The sequence below is a fragment of the Carassius auratus genome, chromosome 18 (assembly GCF_003368295.1).
Source record: "Carassius auratus strain Wakin chromosome 18, ASM336829v1, whole genome shotgun sequence".
In the NCBI taxonomy this organism is placed as follows: Eukaryota; Metazoa; Chordata; class Actinopteri; order Cypriniformes; family Cyprinidae; genus Carassius; species Carassius auratus.
The window spans coordinates 19,159,505-19,177,471 of record NC_039260.1 but is presented as its reverse complement, the minus strand read 5'-3'; the positions used below and the strand labels follow the sequence as shown (position 1 = coordinate 19,177,471).

General features: G+C 36.2%; 1 protein-coding gene across 1 annotated transcript; it reads left to right on the top strand.

Annotated features, from left to right (window-relative positions):
* Positions 1–12,619: 12,619 nt before the first annotated feature.
* Positions 12,620–15,576, top strand: LOC113118613 (RING-box protein 2). The gene is made up of 3 exons (XM_026287919.1): positions 12,620–12,840; positions 14,549–14,596; positions 15,113–15,576. Exons 1-3 carry the CDS (start codon positions 12,666–12,668, stop codon positions 15,229–15,231), a joined length of 342 nt encoding a protein of 113 aa, XP_026143704.1. The 5' UTR covers positions 12,620–12,665; the 3' UTR covers positions 15,232–15,576.
* Positions 15,577–17,967: the final 2,391 nt, after the last annotated feature.

The following is a 17,967-nucleotide window of genomic DNA, read 5'->3' as shown; positions in this document are numbered from 1 at the left end:
ATGTCACCCTGTGTTTGAAATAAGCAACTCATTAGTAGATTTCACCTGTGGCAATATTTCTGCTAAATAATATTAAATTGCTTTTTGCTAATTTTATATGAGTGGCACTCAGGCCTGGGGCTTGGGCAAAAGAAAGATTTTGTAAGTATAAGTGTATCTACTGTAGTTCTATGGATGTTCTGCCATTAAGGAAGGGTAAAGTTAACCATAACTATTAAAAACAATAAAAAAATGCTGAAATAACAAATATAAGCAATTATATGAAAAAAGAAAAACTGAATTAAACCACATACTTAAAATAAAATCACATAAAATAAACAGCTTTATTTTCAAAATATATTTGACTTTGAATTCACAGATTAACAAAGTTACAACAAGTTCACTGCAAGGAAAATACAGCAGAAAGCGACATCTGTTTTGTTTGTTTTAAAGAACACAGTGTTTTGTTGTTGTTGTGACTGTAGACAAAAGTAGATTCTTTATAGCCTCACGTGTGCACACAACATAAGTTAGGCTTTAGCATATTGACATTGCCAACTCTTCATTATCAAAATAAAATAAGCCAACCAAACATATAAAAAAGTAACACTACTCAATTTAAATAGTCCAAAATACAATCCATTGCATTCACCCACCAAATATTGAATTTACATTACATTACATTTACATTTAGTCATTTAGCAGTTGCTTTTATCCAAAGTGACTTACAAATGAGAACAATGGAAGCAATCAAAAACAACAAGAGAGCAATAATATATAAGTGCTATAACAAGTCTCAGTTAGCTTAAACGCAGTAAACGTAGCAAGGGCTTGGCAAAGTTGAGTTGAAGGTGATTGTCCTTCGTCCAGCAAGAAATGTCTGTTAGACAAGATGCAAGTGGCTACCGTCGGATCACCGAGATGGAATGAGAAGTAGAGTTGAGTGTCATCAGCATAGCAGTAATATAATATAATATAATATAATATAATATAATATAATATAATATAATATAATAAACAAAAAAACAGATAGAAAAGTCTGTTAAAGTAACTTTGTGCTTCTTTGGGATAGCACAATCAAGCAACGTTCACTTGCAGAACGCAAGCTTCTAGAGGGCTTATAAGTCTGAAGTAATGAACAATTACATTGCTGATGTAAAGGATGATTTATGTGTACTGGACGAAGCTCAAAGCATAACAAATATGAGCATTCAAATACATCATGAGCATGTTTTAGTTTCAGCAGCAATGAATTCGTTTTGGGTCGATGTTTAACTATTGTTTTTCATATTTTTTTCTGAATACCGTAAAATTTTAAGGATTTGTTATGGAGTGAGAGGAACTAAAATAGCTTTTAGCTTTGTTTATCTTATTTATTGATAATGTTAGTAAACATTTAGCGTTATTTAACAGTATTTACATTATGAATGTAATACGTCATGCAACGTTACACGTTTTACCTGTTTTTGTTTTTTTTATTAAAAAACACAACTTTATAAAAGGTTTTTAAACCGTGCAGCAGAAATTTTGAAATATCTTTAAAAATGTATGTTAAAAGTTGTCAACTCATGGACCAGGTCCCTGCATTCCATCTCGCTGCCACACTGCAAGTATGTCAGTGGTCCCGCTGGTCCAGCTTGTAAGGTGTCTGGGTGCCTTGTTACCCAACCAGTCTCGCTGGCTTCTGCAGACCATCATACTCAGCTATGCAATTCTGTTTCCCCGGCGTCCCCCCAAATTGAGCGCCATCTACTTCACATCAGTGAAGGTGGCCAGTGTACCTGTCTTGCATATGGAGATCTCTGTCCAACTGGCGGAGGATGCAATAGATCCGATCCCTCCAGCCAATATGAAGATGGGGTTTCAACACCCCTACTTCACTGTTCCTAAGAAAGGGGGTTGGTTACGACCGATTTTGGACCTGCTTGTCTTGAACTGGGCACAACATGGTTACTGTTCAAGATGTAGACACAAATGCATTTTCGGGTGCACGCGTCCCCAAGATTGGTTTGCAGCAATTGACCTGAAAGATGCATACTTTCATGTTTCGATCCTTCCACATCACAGACCACTGCTGCAGATCGCATTCGAAGGGTGAGCATATCAGTACAAGTTCCTGCCCTTCCGGCTGTTTGCATTCTCAACTACCTTGATGACTGGCTCATTCTAGCTCAGTCTCAGGATTAGTTGTGCGAAAACATGGACTTGGTTCTCTAACACCTCAGCCAGTTGGGCCTTCGGGTCAATTGGGAAAAGTACAAACAATCCTCGACGCAGAGGATCTCTTTTCTTGGTAGTTGAATTCGGTTGACAGCACGCCTCATGCAGGAACATGCTCAGTCATTGTTGAACTGCCTGAATATGTTCAAGAGCAGGATGGTGGTCCCACTGAAACCGTTTCAGAGGCTCCTGGGGCATATGGCAGCTGCAGTGGCCACTGGGGCTGCTTAATATGAGACCGCTGCAACACTGGCTCCATGGCCGAGTCCCAAGATGGATGTAGCAAAGCAGAACTCACTGGGTCCAAGTCACACCAGCCTGCTGCCAAACCTTCACCCCATTGCAGACCTTGCATTTCTCCAGGCAGGAGTGCCCCTGGAACAAGTCTTCAGGCATGCCACTACCATTGGCTGGGGGCCACGTACGATGGGCATGCAGTGTCAGGGGTTGGACAGGCCCCTAACTGCACTGGCATATCAACTGCCTAGAGTTGTTAGACAAGGTGGTCTACGCTCCTGTCGCATGTCACAACTCGCCCGCCACCTCCTCCTCTGCCATTCATATAGTCTGAACAACCATACGGCTGATGAGCTGTCACTAGCTGCCCTCCCCGGAAAATAGAGACTCCCCCAGACGGTCTAGCTGGCACCCAGCTGGCCGTGGGGCCTGCGCAGGAGGCTCACGCAGGACACTGGAAGTGACAGCATCCATGGCGTTTTGGTAGAGATCCCAATTCGTTGGTCATTACTAGACTTGTGCCGGTATTCAGTAATGCGATATATCACGGTAATGAATATGCACAATATTGTTATTGTGGGCACTTCTAAATACCATTAATAATTATATATTACAAATTATTCCGAATTTGGAATGCATTTTAATAATACTATTCCCATCAACTGGTCAAAATGCACAACACTGCTGTATGCTGCTTGAAAGACTGCTCTGATGTAAACAAGCACATAAGAGAAGCACATGGAGGAACATGTGAGAGACGGCTAAATGAAAGCACATTCACTCTCTGACAGCAGATGGCGCTAAATTGCAGAAAATGCAGTCCTTACCCTTGAAACACCACAAATAAACCAGCTGACCTACTTTCTAAAACATATTTAATAATTTTAAATAGCCAATCAGATTTGTGTATTTGCTATGATGTTCATCAAATTGCCAAATACTTAAGTATTAAGTCTTAATAGGCTATTTTAATGTGGATTACAACATGACATTAAAATTGTTTGAAAGTTTTTTTATTTTTTTATGTTAATTTACATTTTACATTGGGGCTTCATTTTTAACATTAGTTAATTCATTATGTAACAAACTGACAATGAAAAATTCTTCTGAACATTCATTCATCTTAGGTATTCCAATATTTAATAACGCGTTGATAAAATCTAAAGTTGCAACTTTATTATTTAATGAGCTAACATGAACTAAAACTTTTTTTTTTTTTAACAAAGATTAATAACTTCTGTAGCAAATGTAGCTATTGTTTATTGTGAATTTTAATGGTGAACTAAAGAGATCTTATTGTAAAGTGATACGTATGGGTCTTTATAGTTCTTTTGCACTTTAATCAGTGCAAAACTTTTAACTTTATATATTTTTCTGTATTGCTTTATTGTATTTAAATATTCAGTTATTTTTGTTATAAGAAAAACTGTTATGCTGTATTATGAGCACTTTTTTAAAACTAAATTTCAATACCATTATAATACCGTTTACCGTGATAAAAGCCTGAGTAATTAATCACAAAAGGAAAGTTTGATTCCGGCATAACCCTAGTCATTACCAAGGTTACAGACTGAAAGAGAATGTCTAATGTTTACTTGTGAATGCACCACAAATCACATTGCATTTGTGACGAGTGGGGCGGGGCCGCGAGACGTGGGAACCGGAGCGAGGCCGATGGAGTGATTGGGAAATGAGCGACACCTGCTCGACCCACCAGTCTCGAGTCCCACGGAGGAGATGGAGAGATATAAAACCAGAGCGACGACAGTGACGGACGAGAGAGGACCAGGTCTGGGCTTTATTTTGTGTTTGGTTTTTATTTGTGCGCGTCAATCATCCGTGAGGGGCAGACATGCTGTTTTGTGTTTATTTTATTATTAAAGCTTTCATTTGATTGTCCGCCGGTTCCCGCCTCCTTCTTCCCGATGATTACGAAGGTTTTATCGTTACAGCTTTATTTGCTTCTTAACATTAAATACATATTTTGCACAATATCATGCACAGTTATTATGTAAAATACTTGTATGTTGTTGATTTTTAAATATATAGCAAAATGAAAATAAAGTCATATTTTTTCCATTGAGCTTACAAGGGTTGGAAATGATGCCTTCTTTGTAGGCTATTATAGAGTTGTCAAGTAATGAACTACAAATACTTCGTTACCTTACTAAATTGTGGGTATCTATACTTTAATGGAGTAATTATTTTTCAGCCGATTTTTTACTTCTACTCCTTACATTTTCACCCAATTATCTGTACTTTCTTCTCCTTACATTTTAAAAATAGGTTCGTTACTGCGATTTCATTTCGCCTTGTTTTCATTCTGGCTTGTCATCATTCAAAAACAAAAAAAAAACAAAAAAAAACCTAGCCAGATAAATCGAGCCATCCAGATGGAGTGAATTTGATTGTGCTTGGATGAGAAGTATAAACACATACCATTCGGACACCCTGTTGGTTTGTACGTGATCCATCGCACCTGCACATAACACAAATCACATCACACTCCAGCAAGGATATATATCAATTAATCGCATGATAAAAACAAATTTGCTCGATAATTTTTCCGGCCTCGATAATTTCTTTTTAAATTTTTTATTTTAAAAAAGTAACATCTCATGATGTGGGGTTAGTCTGGAGCGCAGCCTGTGGACAGCCCGTGGCAGAAAACCCCCTGGCACAGATGTCCCGGGAATAAAGAGATAACGTCTCGCTAGAGTGGCCAGCTTTTGATGTTTGCATCTCAAGTGATAATGCATTTTACTTGCACTATTGCTTTATTTTAGTACCGCGCAGAATATTTTGCAAGTAACTTCGTTGCCCTTTCTATCGAAATGGGCCTACTTTTCACTCACTTCATTTGGCTTGCTCAACTAAATATGTCTGTAGGCGTGTGCCCAAAAGACGCGATATGTGAACTTCATCGGTCAAAATGTTTGCTTTCGGTTAATAGTTAAACGGTCAATATTAGCATCCTTAACTGGCATATACACTTAATATAACATACAAACATACAAAATTAATTAATTTTAAGCCACACAAAATCAACATGTTGGTATTTCTTGCTCGGAATCTGCCATAAAATAAAATAAAAGTTTATTAATCTTTGAAAAGGTGTACCTGTGTTATTATGCCATTATCATTATATTAGTTGAAACTGGTGGAACGCCAATATTATTGTTTATCGCTATAATTTCTTGGACAATTTATCGTCCAGCAAAATTTGTTATCGTGACAAGCCTACATACAAGGGTAATTGTTAAGCCTACCCTGGGTACACCAATTTTCTTGTCCATTGCCCTCGCAGATTCCTGTAGCTTAGCTTGGATGTACATTTACATTCCATTAAAGGCTATTGATGACATGCCTCTAAAGTTTGACTTTTTGCACCATAACAATACTTATAGGTAATCATCATATCTCTACTTCTTTAAAATGTATTTGCATTGTACTAAAATGCGTTCTTTTTTTAATGGGCATATATGCGGCTGAAACAGGTAGCACTATAGTGCATCCCAAATTTTTCAACATGAACATCTTAATATAACATTATACAATCAATATGGTCTATGGCTTTTAGAAAAAATTTTTTTTGAGGAGGTGGGGTAATACACAATAGTGCGTGCGTGTGGTGTGGCCTAAGCTTTTGTTCTTAATGGCGTTTTTTTCCTTACATTACTTTTAATTTTATACCTTTGAAACCAGTACTTTTACACTTTTACTTGAGTAAAAAACTTGAGCTGATACTTCAACTTCTACAAAAGTATTTTTAAACCCTAGTATCTATACTTCTACTTGAGTAATGAATGTGAATACTTTTGACACCAGTGTAAATTATACAATATGTTAATGGACAGAAGTATGTGTATATCTACGGAAGCCTGTTCCTGCCACGGTTGAGAAAAATATGATTCTTTAAGTCATAATAATGAGAAACTTACTCATAATTATGACTTAGTATCTCATTATATTGAGAATCTTTCTCGTAATAATGACTTAGTTTCTCATAATAATGAGAAACATTCCTGTAATAATGACTCAGTATCTCATATTGAGAAACTTTCTCATAATAATGAGAATATTTCTCATAATATTGACTTGGTTTCTCGTAATAATGAGAAAATTTATTATAATAATGACTTAGTTTCTCATAATAATGAGATACTTTCTCATTATAAGCATTTAGTATCTTGTTATATTGAGAAAATGTATTGTAATATTGACTTAATCTCTCATAATAATGAGAAACTTTCTCGAAATAAAGACTTAATCAATAAAAATAAAAAATAAAAAATCAAGAGTGACAGCACGCCAGCTATATCCGTTGGTTAAAGCCATGCAGGAACACCGCAAACATTGTTGTTCTTTAATCTAAAGTGTATAATACTATATAATCGGTCATTAAATAACGATTTTAGAGAAATTATCTGCAATTAGTCTTTTGTTAATTTGTAACACTGCTACTCTGCCAGATAGTTATGGCTTTAAACATTCCAGACTAATATTTCAGTTAAGAAATCCAGACATTTTATGAAGAAATGAAAGACATTACACATAAAAACTTAATTTATAAATATTTTAATGATTTATTAGTTTTATTAGCTGTTCCTTTCATGCATCACATGCATACAATGATCATACAGTAAGCCATCTCATTTTAAAAGCACAAAGCATCATTGTTCGTTACCATGGCAACCTCTTGGTCTTCAGCATCCCACTTCTTGCAGGACAAACTCTTAACGTGAAAAATGCTTGATGTGGCTTGAAGTATAAAGACAGACTGAACCAAGTTCAGAAATTAATGAACATCCATATTGTATATACAGGCATGCAGGTGGACCCAAAATATGAATGCAACACAAAACAGCAAACTTTATGCATTTTTATAACGGTTTCTATAGGAAAATGCTTAACTTTGAGTGTTGTTTTCAAATTCTGGGCTCTTATGCATGCCTGTATGCATGATCAATAATATTGTATCCTGAATTTGGCATTGTACTTTAAACCATATTAAGCATTTTTTCACGTTTACATGTCCTGCAGGAAGTGATGTGGGATGCTGGGATAGTTACAGTATGTATCTTCATAAAATGCATGTTAATTTTTGTTGGAATATATTACTCTAAATCTGAAGCCATGGACTATCATGCTGGGAGAGTAACTTGTTGGTAAGTGCTACAAATTAACAAAAGACTAATTGCAGATAATCTATCTGAAATTGATATTTAAAGCAGATTATAGCATTATACACTTTATATTACAGAACAAGCGATGTTTGCTGTGTTCTTGCATGGCTTTGACCAACAGATGTCACTAGCGTACCGTCACCCTTGTGTTGCGCATGTGTCAAGTAATTATTTTTTTTGTGTGTGTGGATTAAGTCAATATTACGAGAAAGTTTCTTATTATCATGAGAAAGTTTCTAATTATTACGAGAATGTTTCTCATTATTATGAGAAAGTTTCTCATTGTTACGAGAAAGTTCTCATAATAATGACTTAAAGGGGAGGTGAAATGCTCGTTTTCACTCAATATCCTGTTAATCTTGAGTACCTATAGAGTAGTACTGCATCCTTCATAACTCCAAAAAGTCTTTAGTTTTATTATATCCATAAGAGAAAGATAGTCTGTACCGATTTTTCCCGGAAAAAAACGACCGGCTGGAGGCATGACGTGTGGGCGGAGCTAAAGAATCACGAGCGCCAGTAGGCTTTTGCGTTGAGATCATGTGGAAGCTGTGACATTACCTTGAGGAAAAAACCATCATCCCAAACAAACCATGGCTTACATTCAGATTCAGCGTATATTTATGATCCAGAATCAGATCCAGAGGCTGAAATTTAACAAGAGCAGCATCAGCAACGACGTCTCTATTATGTGGCATGTACTGAAACTGTATATATTTGCTTAGCGGTTTTGGAAAATGACTAAGTTCCACTTTGTCCTCTTTTTTTTTTTTTTAAGCTGTACATGTGGAAAGTGCAGTTTGATGACAACATCGCATGTTGTTTACTTGATGTGCTTACGCGCCGATAGCTAAGTTAACAACACAGAGATATTTGAAGCAGTTTTACTCACCGCCTGCGGTTCCAACACACGATCGTGACCCTTTTTCATTGGGACTGCATTATCCTTAAGAAATAAACGATACACAAATCCGGCGTCAAACTGGGCCTTGTTTGTAAAACAAGCATCTTCGAAATGCAGGGAACAAACACAAACACTTGCACAACTCCGTTGATGCTCTGTAAAAATAAACTCCATCCACTGGTCCCTTAATGATGTTTTTTCTTTGTAATCTGTGCAGGGTTGTCTTGCCCTCGCAACCAAAAACACACTCCTTTTGTGACATTTCGCGACGCTCTCGCTCTGATCAGTGAAGTCTGTTGTGCTCTCAGTGCTCTGCTATACAGGAGCGTGCGCTCTTCCGGCAGAAGTGCCCTTAGGGCCCATATAAGGAAATTCCGCTCCATCTAACGTCACACAGAGACATACTCGAAAAAAACTTTCCGAAACTTGTGACAAACCGGAAGGAGTATTTTTGGAACAGAAATACTCCTTCAAACGTACAACTTAATTTTTGAAAGTTTGTCCATGTTTAGCATGGGAATCCAACTCTTTAACAGTGTAAAAAAAACTCAGTGTGCATGAAATAGCATTTCACCCCCCCTTTAACATCTCATAAAAATGAGAAAGTTTCTCATAATAATGACTTAACATCTCGTAATAATGAGAAAGTTTCTCACTATTACAAGAAACAAAGTAATTATTATGAGAAACTAAGTCAGTATTACGAGAAATCTTCTCATTATTATGAGGAACTAGGTCAGAATTAAGGGAAATTTTCTCATTATTACGAGAAACTAAATCAATATTACAAGAAATTATTTCATTATTATGATGTACAGAAGCATATTTTTCTCAACTGTGGTGGGAACGGGCTTCCATAGTATATAATCTTAACAGATTTCAGAGAAAAATACACTTCACCTGCATCTCACACACTTACACTCACACCTGGTCACTATCACCTAGACACACCTGTCACATACTCACACACACAGCTGTTCCCCGTTTGTTCACTAGTATATATTCTCCACACTCCCACCTCTCTGCCTGCCTGAATTAGTGTTATTTGCTAATGTTTGTTGTAGTTACGCATCTCTAGTTCTTGCATTTCGGCTTGTTCCTGGTGATTTGTTTTTGCCGTGTTGGCCTTTTTGTTTCATTCTTATTAAAGTTAATCTTCCCTGCATCTTGGACCCTGACCTTGTTCTTTCCACGGCGCCATCTCTACCATGCCGTGACACATCTAAGATGCATATTAATTATGAAAATCTTCCAATATCTGTGATTTAACAAATGTCTGAGTTTGAAAGGTTGTTTAAAACAAGGAAACCGATGTATATTCAGAAAAAAGAATAAAGGATGTGCCTGAATGTTGGCTTTTAAATTGATTAATTTTGTTGAAATAATTAGCTAGTGTCTGCAGCAATGACGGTACTGAATCAGAGATCAATGAGCCCTCCTCCCACACTAATGCTGTCTTAGTTATTCAGGAAAATTCTCATCCTAGTAGCCAAAGGGCACAACTACTGTTTTCAGTGTCAATCTTCTCCTTACATTTCAATCTACCCTTTCTCTTTAAAAATCAAGAACTCTGAGATCTTCTTACAGTTTTGACAACGTTCTGTATGTTGAGTGATATTAATCCAAGTAAGAGAGGCAGACAGCGTCTGAGGGGCTAAATGTTGGAGAATGTCAAATATAGAATTACAAAATTATGCTGAAAGTGAAATTTAAAATACTTCTTAAAATACAGACCACATAAAGAGCACAGATGAAAGAGAGGGAAAAAGTGTAACTGACCTTTTAACATAAAATATTACAGTTACTAAGATTCAACCCTTGTGACAACTTCTCTGTGACAACTACTGTAGCCCCAGTCTGCCCTAATATTTAAGTAAATTTAAAACATCAGCAACTTTAACTGTACCAGTTTGGTAGTTATTACCCTAATTCACCTTGAACTGGGCCCTGCATATAATGTTTGTCCTGAAACAGATATACATCACAAAAAAATAAAAATTGTCAGTTATTTTACATACTTTTTTTCAGTAAAGACATGTTACATAGGCCTTCCATAATTTGAGTCATTTATCTTACACTGTGTGAAGCTATCAACAAACAAATAGGCTATACTTCTTTGTTATTTATATGTGTGTGTTTTTAATGTACCACTGAGAATAAGCACTACATTTCGCAATGACAAAGTATTCTATTCTACAATAAAGTAAATAAAAAGTCTACATAAACAATGAAAATCATGAAAAAATTATTAGTAAAAATTCCAATAACTTTGCTAACAATGTTAATTCTAAAAGGTTGTAACATTTCTTCGAATGCATCAAAAATGTCAAATAAACATCAGCACTCACCTCTTGCAATACCGTGATGAAGGATACTTTTCAAAGTCGGTGTTCATCCGTTGATGGACAGAAGTGAGTTTAACTGAAGTGTTAGTGGTCATCGGTTTGCTGCAGTCTTTGAATCTCTCACAGCTACTACTGCGCACGAGACAGCTGCTCATTTTAATTGAGAGAGAAATTCTCTCAATTAAAATGCGAACTCTGTTTCGGTCTGGTCCATAGGACTACACGCGCGTAGTTCAGAAAGCTTATTGAACGTGTTCACCAATTCGAATGTATGATGACGTCACGGCTATAAGGTAGAAATCGTTCAATGACACTCCCTTCTCTAGTTTGATAAGGTGATTTTTAAAGCAAATTATTGTACGGTTTGAAACATTATCTGAACTTAGATAAATATTGCAAGCGACAAAGTGATGTAACAGTACTTTTTTGTGAAATAATCAGAAAAATATCACTCACTTGAGGAGACGATCAAAAACTTTTCTTTTTTTTTTTTATACGTGGAGCGGGTCGCCCCCCCATGGGCGCTGGCATGTTGACATGCAATTGTCAAAGGCTACTGACAATAATACGATGAATGATACATTTACTTCACAAGGGCTTGCAGAGGTGTCAAACTCAATTTGTGGAGGGCCGGAGCCCTGCAGAGTTTATTTCCAACCTGGCTCCAGCACACAGGTCTACCATGTAGTTTTCAACTAACCCTGAAGGACTTGATTAGTTGAATCTGAAAATAAAAATGCAATGATGGATCATGACTTTCATGATGGTATGGATCAGCATGGCCTATGATCTATGTGCATGTAGTATGAGGGAAAACAGAGATAAAAAGGAACCAAACAAGATCATACAAGCCAAGATAATTAATTGACATAACTGTGTCTTTAGAAGGGTTTTTAATTTTCAGGATTGTTAACCATACCAAAATATCTAAATGTAGTCAAAAACATGGCAACATAATTGACATTGATTGTCTTTTTGAGAGAACGATGAGGAATTCATGTAGCCTTTAACTTTGCAGTATCACCAGCAAATTGTATATTCAGCACTCTGAATATCCGTTTTCATTGCAATACATTATTAAACATTATTTTATTTTTAAAATATTATAAAAATGCAAACACAGGTCACAAATGGACCTTTTCATTTTAAATAGCCAAATTTACTGATTTTTTTTTTTTAGAGTTTGAAAACTTTCCAAATCCTGTATCAACATTTTGTGTAATATAATAACAATGCAAAAAAGATGTGACCATCACTATAGCACCATTGGCACATCTGTTATTTGACAGATGGCACAAGAACAGCTAGGTACAAATTCGCAGCAGCTCTCTTGCACATGTGATATTGCTTAAATGCAGCATGCCATGTTCTGTATTTTTACAAAACAACAACAACAACAACAAACAATAATGCCTGCATGTAAAAACAAGTGAATAAATTCTAGTTTTAATTTTAATTTCTATTTATTAATTTATTTATTTTAATAAAATATATGTACATCACAGAATCTGAAAGTGCTAACAAAAACTCATAAATAGGCCATCAAATAAATGCATAATTAAAGAAATCATACAAATGCTAATTAAATAATTGAATGCGTTTCAAAGAAAGTAAGAATGAATATGGTTGTTTTATAGTACTTTGGAGAAATCAGGTATAAGTGTGAAAATGTTGCTGACAGTGTAACACATCCAGGCAGGGGCCTGTTTACGGTCAACTCCAGTGAGAGACCTATTTGGGTGTCTGCAGACCAGCCTATCTCAGCCATTTTGTTTCTGCGCCTCCCTCTTCGCCATGGCGGAGATGGACGACGGTGATGAGCTGGGTTTAGTGCACACTCACAGCGGTTCTTCTGGATCAAAATCAGGGGGGGACAAGATGTTCTCCCTCAAGAAGTGGAATGCGGTAGCCATGTGGAGCTGGGATGTGGAGTGTGACACTTGCGCTATTTGTCGGGTTCAAGTAATGGGTGAGTGTTTCTCTAGCTAACCGGCTAGTTAGCTGAAATAGCTCTTGTGTTACAAGTTGTGTACCTTTCTGGGATTCCTAGCTAGCTGGTGCTGGATTACCTCCACAAAACATGAATAGGCAGATAACATTAAAAAAAGAGTGAAAAAGAAAACGTTTTTAAGCAGAATAACATCAAATAATTAATAACATACTTCTGCCTAAATAGACAGAATAAAAATAGAACCTTCCGTAGCCGAAATAACGCTTGAAATAATGCATCTAACATTGAGCAAAGATGTTGAGTCGAATTTTATTTATACTCGCATATTTCAATTTTTAAAAGTAATATCTACAAGAAACCTGTATCCAACGATTATATTCAAGTGTTATGCTCAAACATTCGGAATCGACACATTTAAGTGCACACAAATGTTGCTTTAAACGTTTCTAGTGCACCTGTAACAACAAAATGACTGTTCGAGAGGTATCTAATGTAAAAATTAAAACGCATCTGATGCCCAATCAGTTGTGTAGTGTTTTCACACTGTCGTTAACGCAAGATAAAGTCATTCTAATCCCCACTTTTAACCCCGTGTAAAAGAAGATTTCATAAGCACCTGTCACAGCTGAAATAGTTAACTCTGCATCATTCTGGGTTACCTTGGTCCAAGTTTCACAGGGTCCACACCTAACCCGGGGTTAACAATTAATGCTGGGTGTTCATAAACTGACGTTTTGTAGTTATGAACTCTCAGGTAAAAGTTATTTTTTTATATATATTTTTTGCAGTGTCATTGTCATTGATTTGATTAATGCAGCATGGCACATTACATGAAGTTTCCAGAGTTGTGTATCTTTTTTACACCCAAATGCTAAAGAAAAAAAAGAAAAAAACACCAAGCACTGTTTGTCCATAATGGTCCAGAATAGCTGCTGGTTACTAAGCATCTAGCCCTAACACCATATCTTCATATACTTCAGTGTGGGGTTAAGACTGTTAAACCTGCTCCGGAGCAGTTTTTCTTAACCCTGGGTAAAAAATGATGCTATTTCCCACATCTAATTTACAAGTGTGAAGCGTACCTTTACCCAGTATACAGAGCAGGATTAGTATCAATTTTGGGGTGTCAAAGGAATAGTTAAAAATTTTAATTTACTTACCCTCATGTTGCTCCAAATCTGTATGTTCTTTCTTATGTAAAAAAAAAAAAAAAAAAGATATTCTGAAGAATGCTGGTAATCAAATAGTTGTCGGCCCCCATTGACTTCCATAGTAGGGAAAAATACATTGGGAGCACACAACTGTGAAATGTATGCTTGACAAATATGCTTTTCGAAAACACTGAATAAACTACACTTATGAGACAGCTGCTGTCAAGATTTTTTTATTGGTTATTTCAAATAAGCTCGGTAAACAGTTTTGGAGAATTTGATGTTCCCCCATTTAAAGAGATAGGAGATGCACTTGTCTTTTATGAAAATCCAAATAATACATACAAAAATGGTGTTTGGGTAGGCAGTTGGCTTGGCTGTGAGACAGCCGTATTTTACAGGTTCATCACCAGTAAATGTAGTTAATGCATTCTAACATAATCAAAAAACAATTACACAGAGTCGGACTGTTATTGCATGTGATTTTTAAATGACATTCTACTTATTTCTGCCAAAAAAAAAATAAATGCTTATGTTTAAATGAATATTAAATATGTATTTTAAATGTATTTCAGATGCATGCTTGAGATGTCAGGCTGAAAACAAACAAGAGGACTGTGTCGGTAAGTCAACTGTAGCATCACTGCTGGCATACTGATTGCCTGCCTAATTAATCAATTACATTAACCCCCTACAAGCAGATGGCTGCACCGTTCACTGCTGTTACAGTTTGAACTAATATTTTTTTTACATTTTAGCTCTTTATTTAAATTTGTTTAACATGCAGTTTAATAAATTTATATGCTTACGTCATTTATTAGTTTCTTTTATCCACAGCAACTTACAGTACACCTATTAGGGGCAATCCAACTAAACCAACCTGGGGTTAAGTACCTTGACCAAGTACACAATCCATAGTATTAATTTGCGTCACAAAATAAACCCTGCTTCCACACTGGCAAGTTAAATCAAAAGATCGTATCACACTTAAAGGGATAGTTCACCCAGAATTGAAAATTGTCATCATATATTCACCTTCATGTTGTCACAAAACCAGTATCACTGTCTCTCTGTCTTCTGCGGAACACAAAAATATCTAAATAATTTGTGTAATGTCTCTTATTTGATCTTTCTCTCAGTGGTATGGGGAGAGTGCAATCACTCCTTCCACAACTGCTGCATGTCCCTCTGGGTGAAGCAGAACAATAGATGCCCACTATGCCAGCAGGACTGGGTGGTACAGAGGATTGGCAAGTGAGGATTCAAACCTTGGACCCATATTTTCTCCGTCCACTTGGGCAGTACTCTACTTAGGGAGACCAGACTGATTATCAGAGCATCTCCAGCCATTGAATGTGTAGGAAAACCTGTGTGCACGTGTGTGACTGTCAAAGTTAAACCAAGGATGTTGGCAGAAATCCAGATGACACTGGTTAGCTTTACCATTCTGTCACCTCATACAGCATTAAGAAGAACCAGCCAGAAGAGCTCCGGCATACGACAGATTCACTCGGGTGTTTGTGGCATCATGTGTGATTATAACTGAAGTTGTGTTGTGAATGTGTCTTATGTGTGTTAGAAATAAAATCAAATCTCAATGTTGTGTAGGTGTTTGTTTCAGATTACTGTGTGATTGATTATTTTGAAATAATTTCAGGTGAAAAGTTGCACATCACACATACATAGATAGACATGTAGATGTATATAGAATTACTTATAAATCTTTTTTTATGATTTTGTCTATATATATATATATATAGTTTTTTTTATTTTTATTAATCTTTAGTGTACAAACGTCTCTTAAAAAGCCCTCAAAGCACACAAATGAATGATTAGTTTTCTCAAAAATGAAGATTCTGTCATCATTAAATGTGAGTAATTATTAAGCTGGCTTATGGGCACATTTTACAAAAGGACTTTTTTCAAAGTCTTTGCAACAGATGTCTGTGAAAAAGCATTCCCTAGCTGCTCTGCCATTACACTGTATTGCTCCATCCTTGTCTAATTCCAGTGAAACAATCAGCTCAGGATTTTGTGATTAGTCCGGAACCCATAAGACCTATTTCCAAGACAAAGATGTAGTTGGAATTTGACGCAGGCTTTTTTAACCAATGGCAATGTAAACAGAGAAATATTTGTATTGATGATTTCCCCGGTGCATCCTGGGGTTACGGTTTTGCTTAAATTGTTTTTGTGGTTGAAAAGACATTAAACAGTGAAACAAATTTCCTGTTATACTAAAGTTATAACAATATAATGTTATAACTTGTGTAAATACTGAAGTGTCCAGTTTTAACCAAGAATAAAGCTTCTTAGACATTGGTATTGGGTGCTCATTTTCACATCTGGCAGCATTCTTGTCCACTCAGTTCCTGATGCCTTTCCCATTATAATTTTACCTATACTGCATTTCTTGGTGTTTATCTGCAAGTTGAGAATATTTGATTTCTCAACTATTCAACAGAAAAGAATAGAATCTTTATTGCTGCACAACAAATTTATTTTCACGTTAGACATGTTCACATGGAAATACTGCTCATGAGGTGCCTCCTGGGATGTATTGAAGGAGTTCATATGTTTGTTGGACGCCTGTTAGCAATTATTTGATCTCACACATTTAGAAAATTAAGAAAAATGTTAGTGTTGTAAAGACGTTTATGTGCAGGCACATGTTCCTCTACAAAACTATTTTCCAGCATTTAAATTTTCATTACTCAATTTTCGAAGTATCTTATAAATAAAAAAATCAGAAACATTGTCTCAAATCTTACCGTCTTAATAAATGCTAATGCTGTATCATTATAGGAAAATGATGACAGCCGTCTGCCAGAAAGCCTCCTCTGAAACATGGCTGTGCGTTGTACAAAGCTGGGTTGAATGCAGCCAAGAGGACAGATTTTGTTATAATGTTTACACCTAATGAAGGCTTATTCTCACTTTATTCTCATTCCATGTGCTCGTATAATGAGCTTTAAACCTACTCTTGTAAGCTCTTGAAGGCTTTAGAGTCTCAAAGATCTGAAAACAACCATGACCTATCAGCTTAACATCAAGTATTTCATTGTAATTAGTTGTTAAAGGGTTACTCCACCCCAAAATGACAATTTTGTCATTAATCACTTACCCCCATGTCAATCCAAACCTGTAAAACTATACTTGTCTTTGGAACACAATTTAAGATATTTTAGATAAAAACCAGAAGGCTAGTGACTGTCCTATTGACTGCCAAGTAAATTACACTGTCAAGGTTCAGAAAAGTATGAAAGATGTCATCAAAATAGTCCATCTGCCATCAGTGGTTCAACCCTAACGTTACGAGAATACTTTTTGTATGCAAAGAAAACAAAAATAACGACTTCATTCAAAAGTTTGTCTCCTCATCTCTCCACATCACCGTAGAGCCATTTTGGAGAATATCCGCTGAACGCAAACTGTGTAGGGTATTCTGTGCGGCTGTCACAGAAGAGTGTACACTGCTTGCATCCAGCAGACATTTTATAAAATGGCGCTACGCTGATGCGAAGAGACATTATTTTTGTTTTCATTGTTTACAAAAAGTATTCTCGTCACTTCAAAATGTTCATTTTGGGTTGGAATATACTTTTAAGCCAAACCTAGCTATGGCTCAATTTAAAAAGACCACTAAAAAAAAAAATACTTTAAACTAGTGCTATTATTTCTCCAAGTGGTTTGACATATTTTCACCTGGCAGACAATGGAGTGGGCATTAAGGTCGGTTCACACTTAATGACATGGTGAACTGGCACTAACACTGAAGGAAGGATTGATCTATATCTAGGGATCAGAATGTACCTTTCTGCTTGGGCTAGTAAGAAAGCCCTTAAGCATTAAAGAGGCACAGTTTTCACAAGCAATCACCATTATCTTTTTCTTCATAAACCTATCAAGTTCTGTTTATTTCCTTGAACTGAAGTTGATAGTAGAGGACTGAGCACACTAATTGCATTGTCTATCCCTTAACATTGTGGCTAAT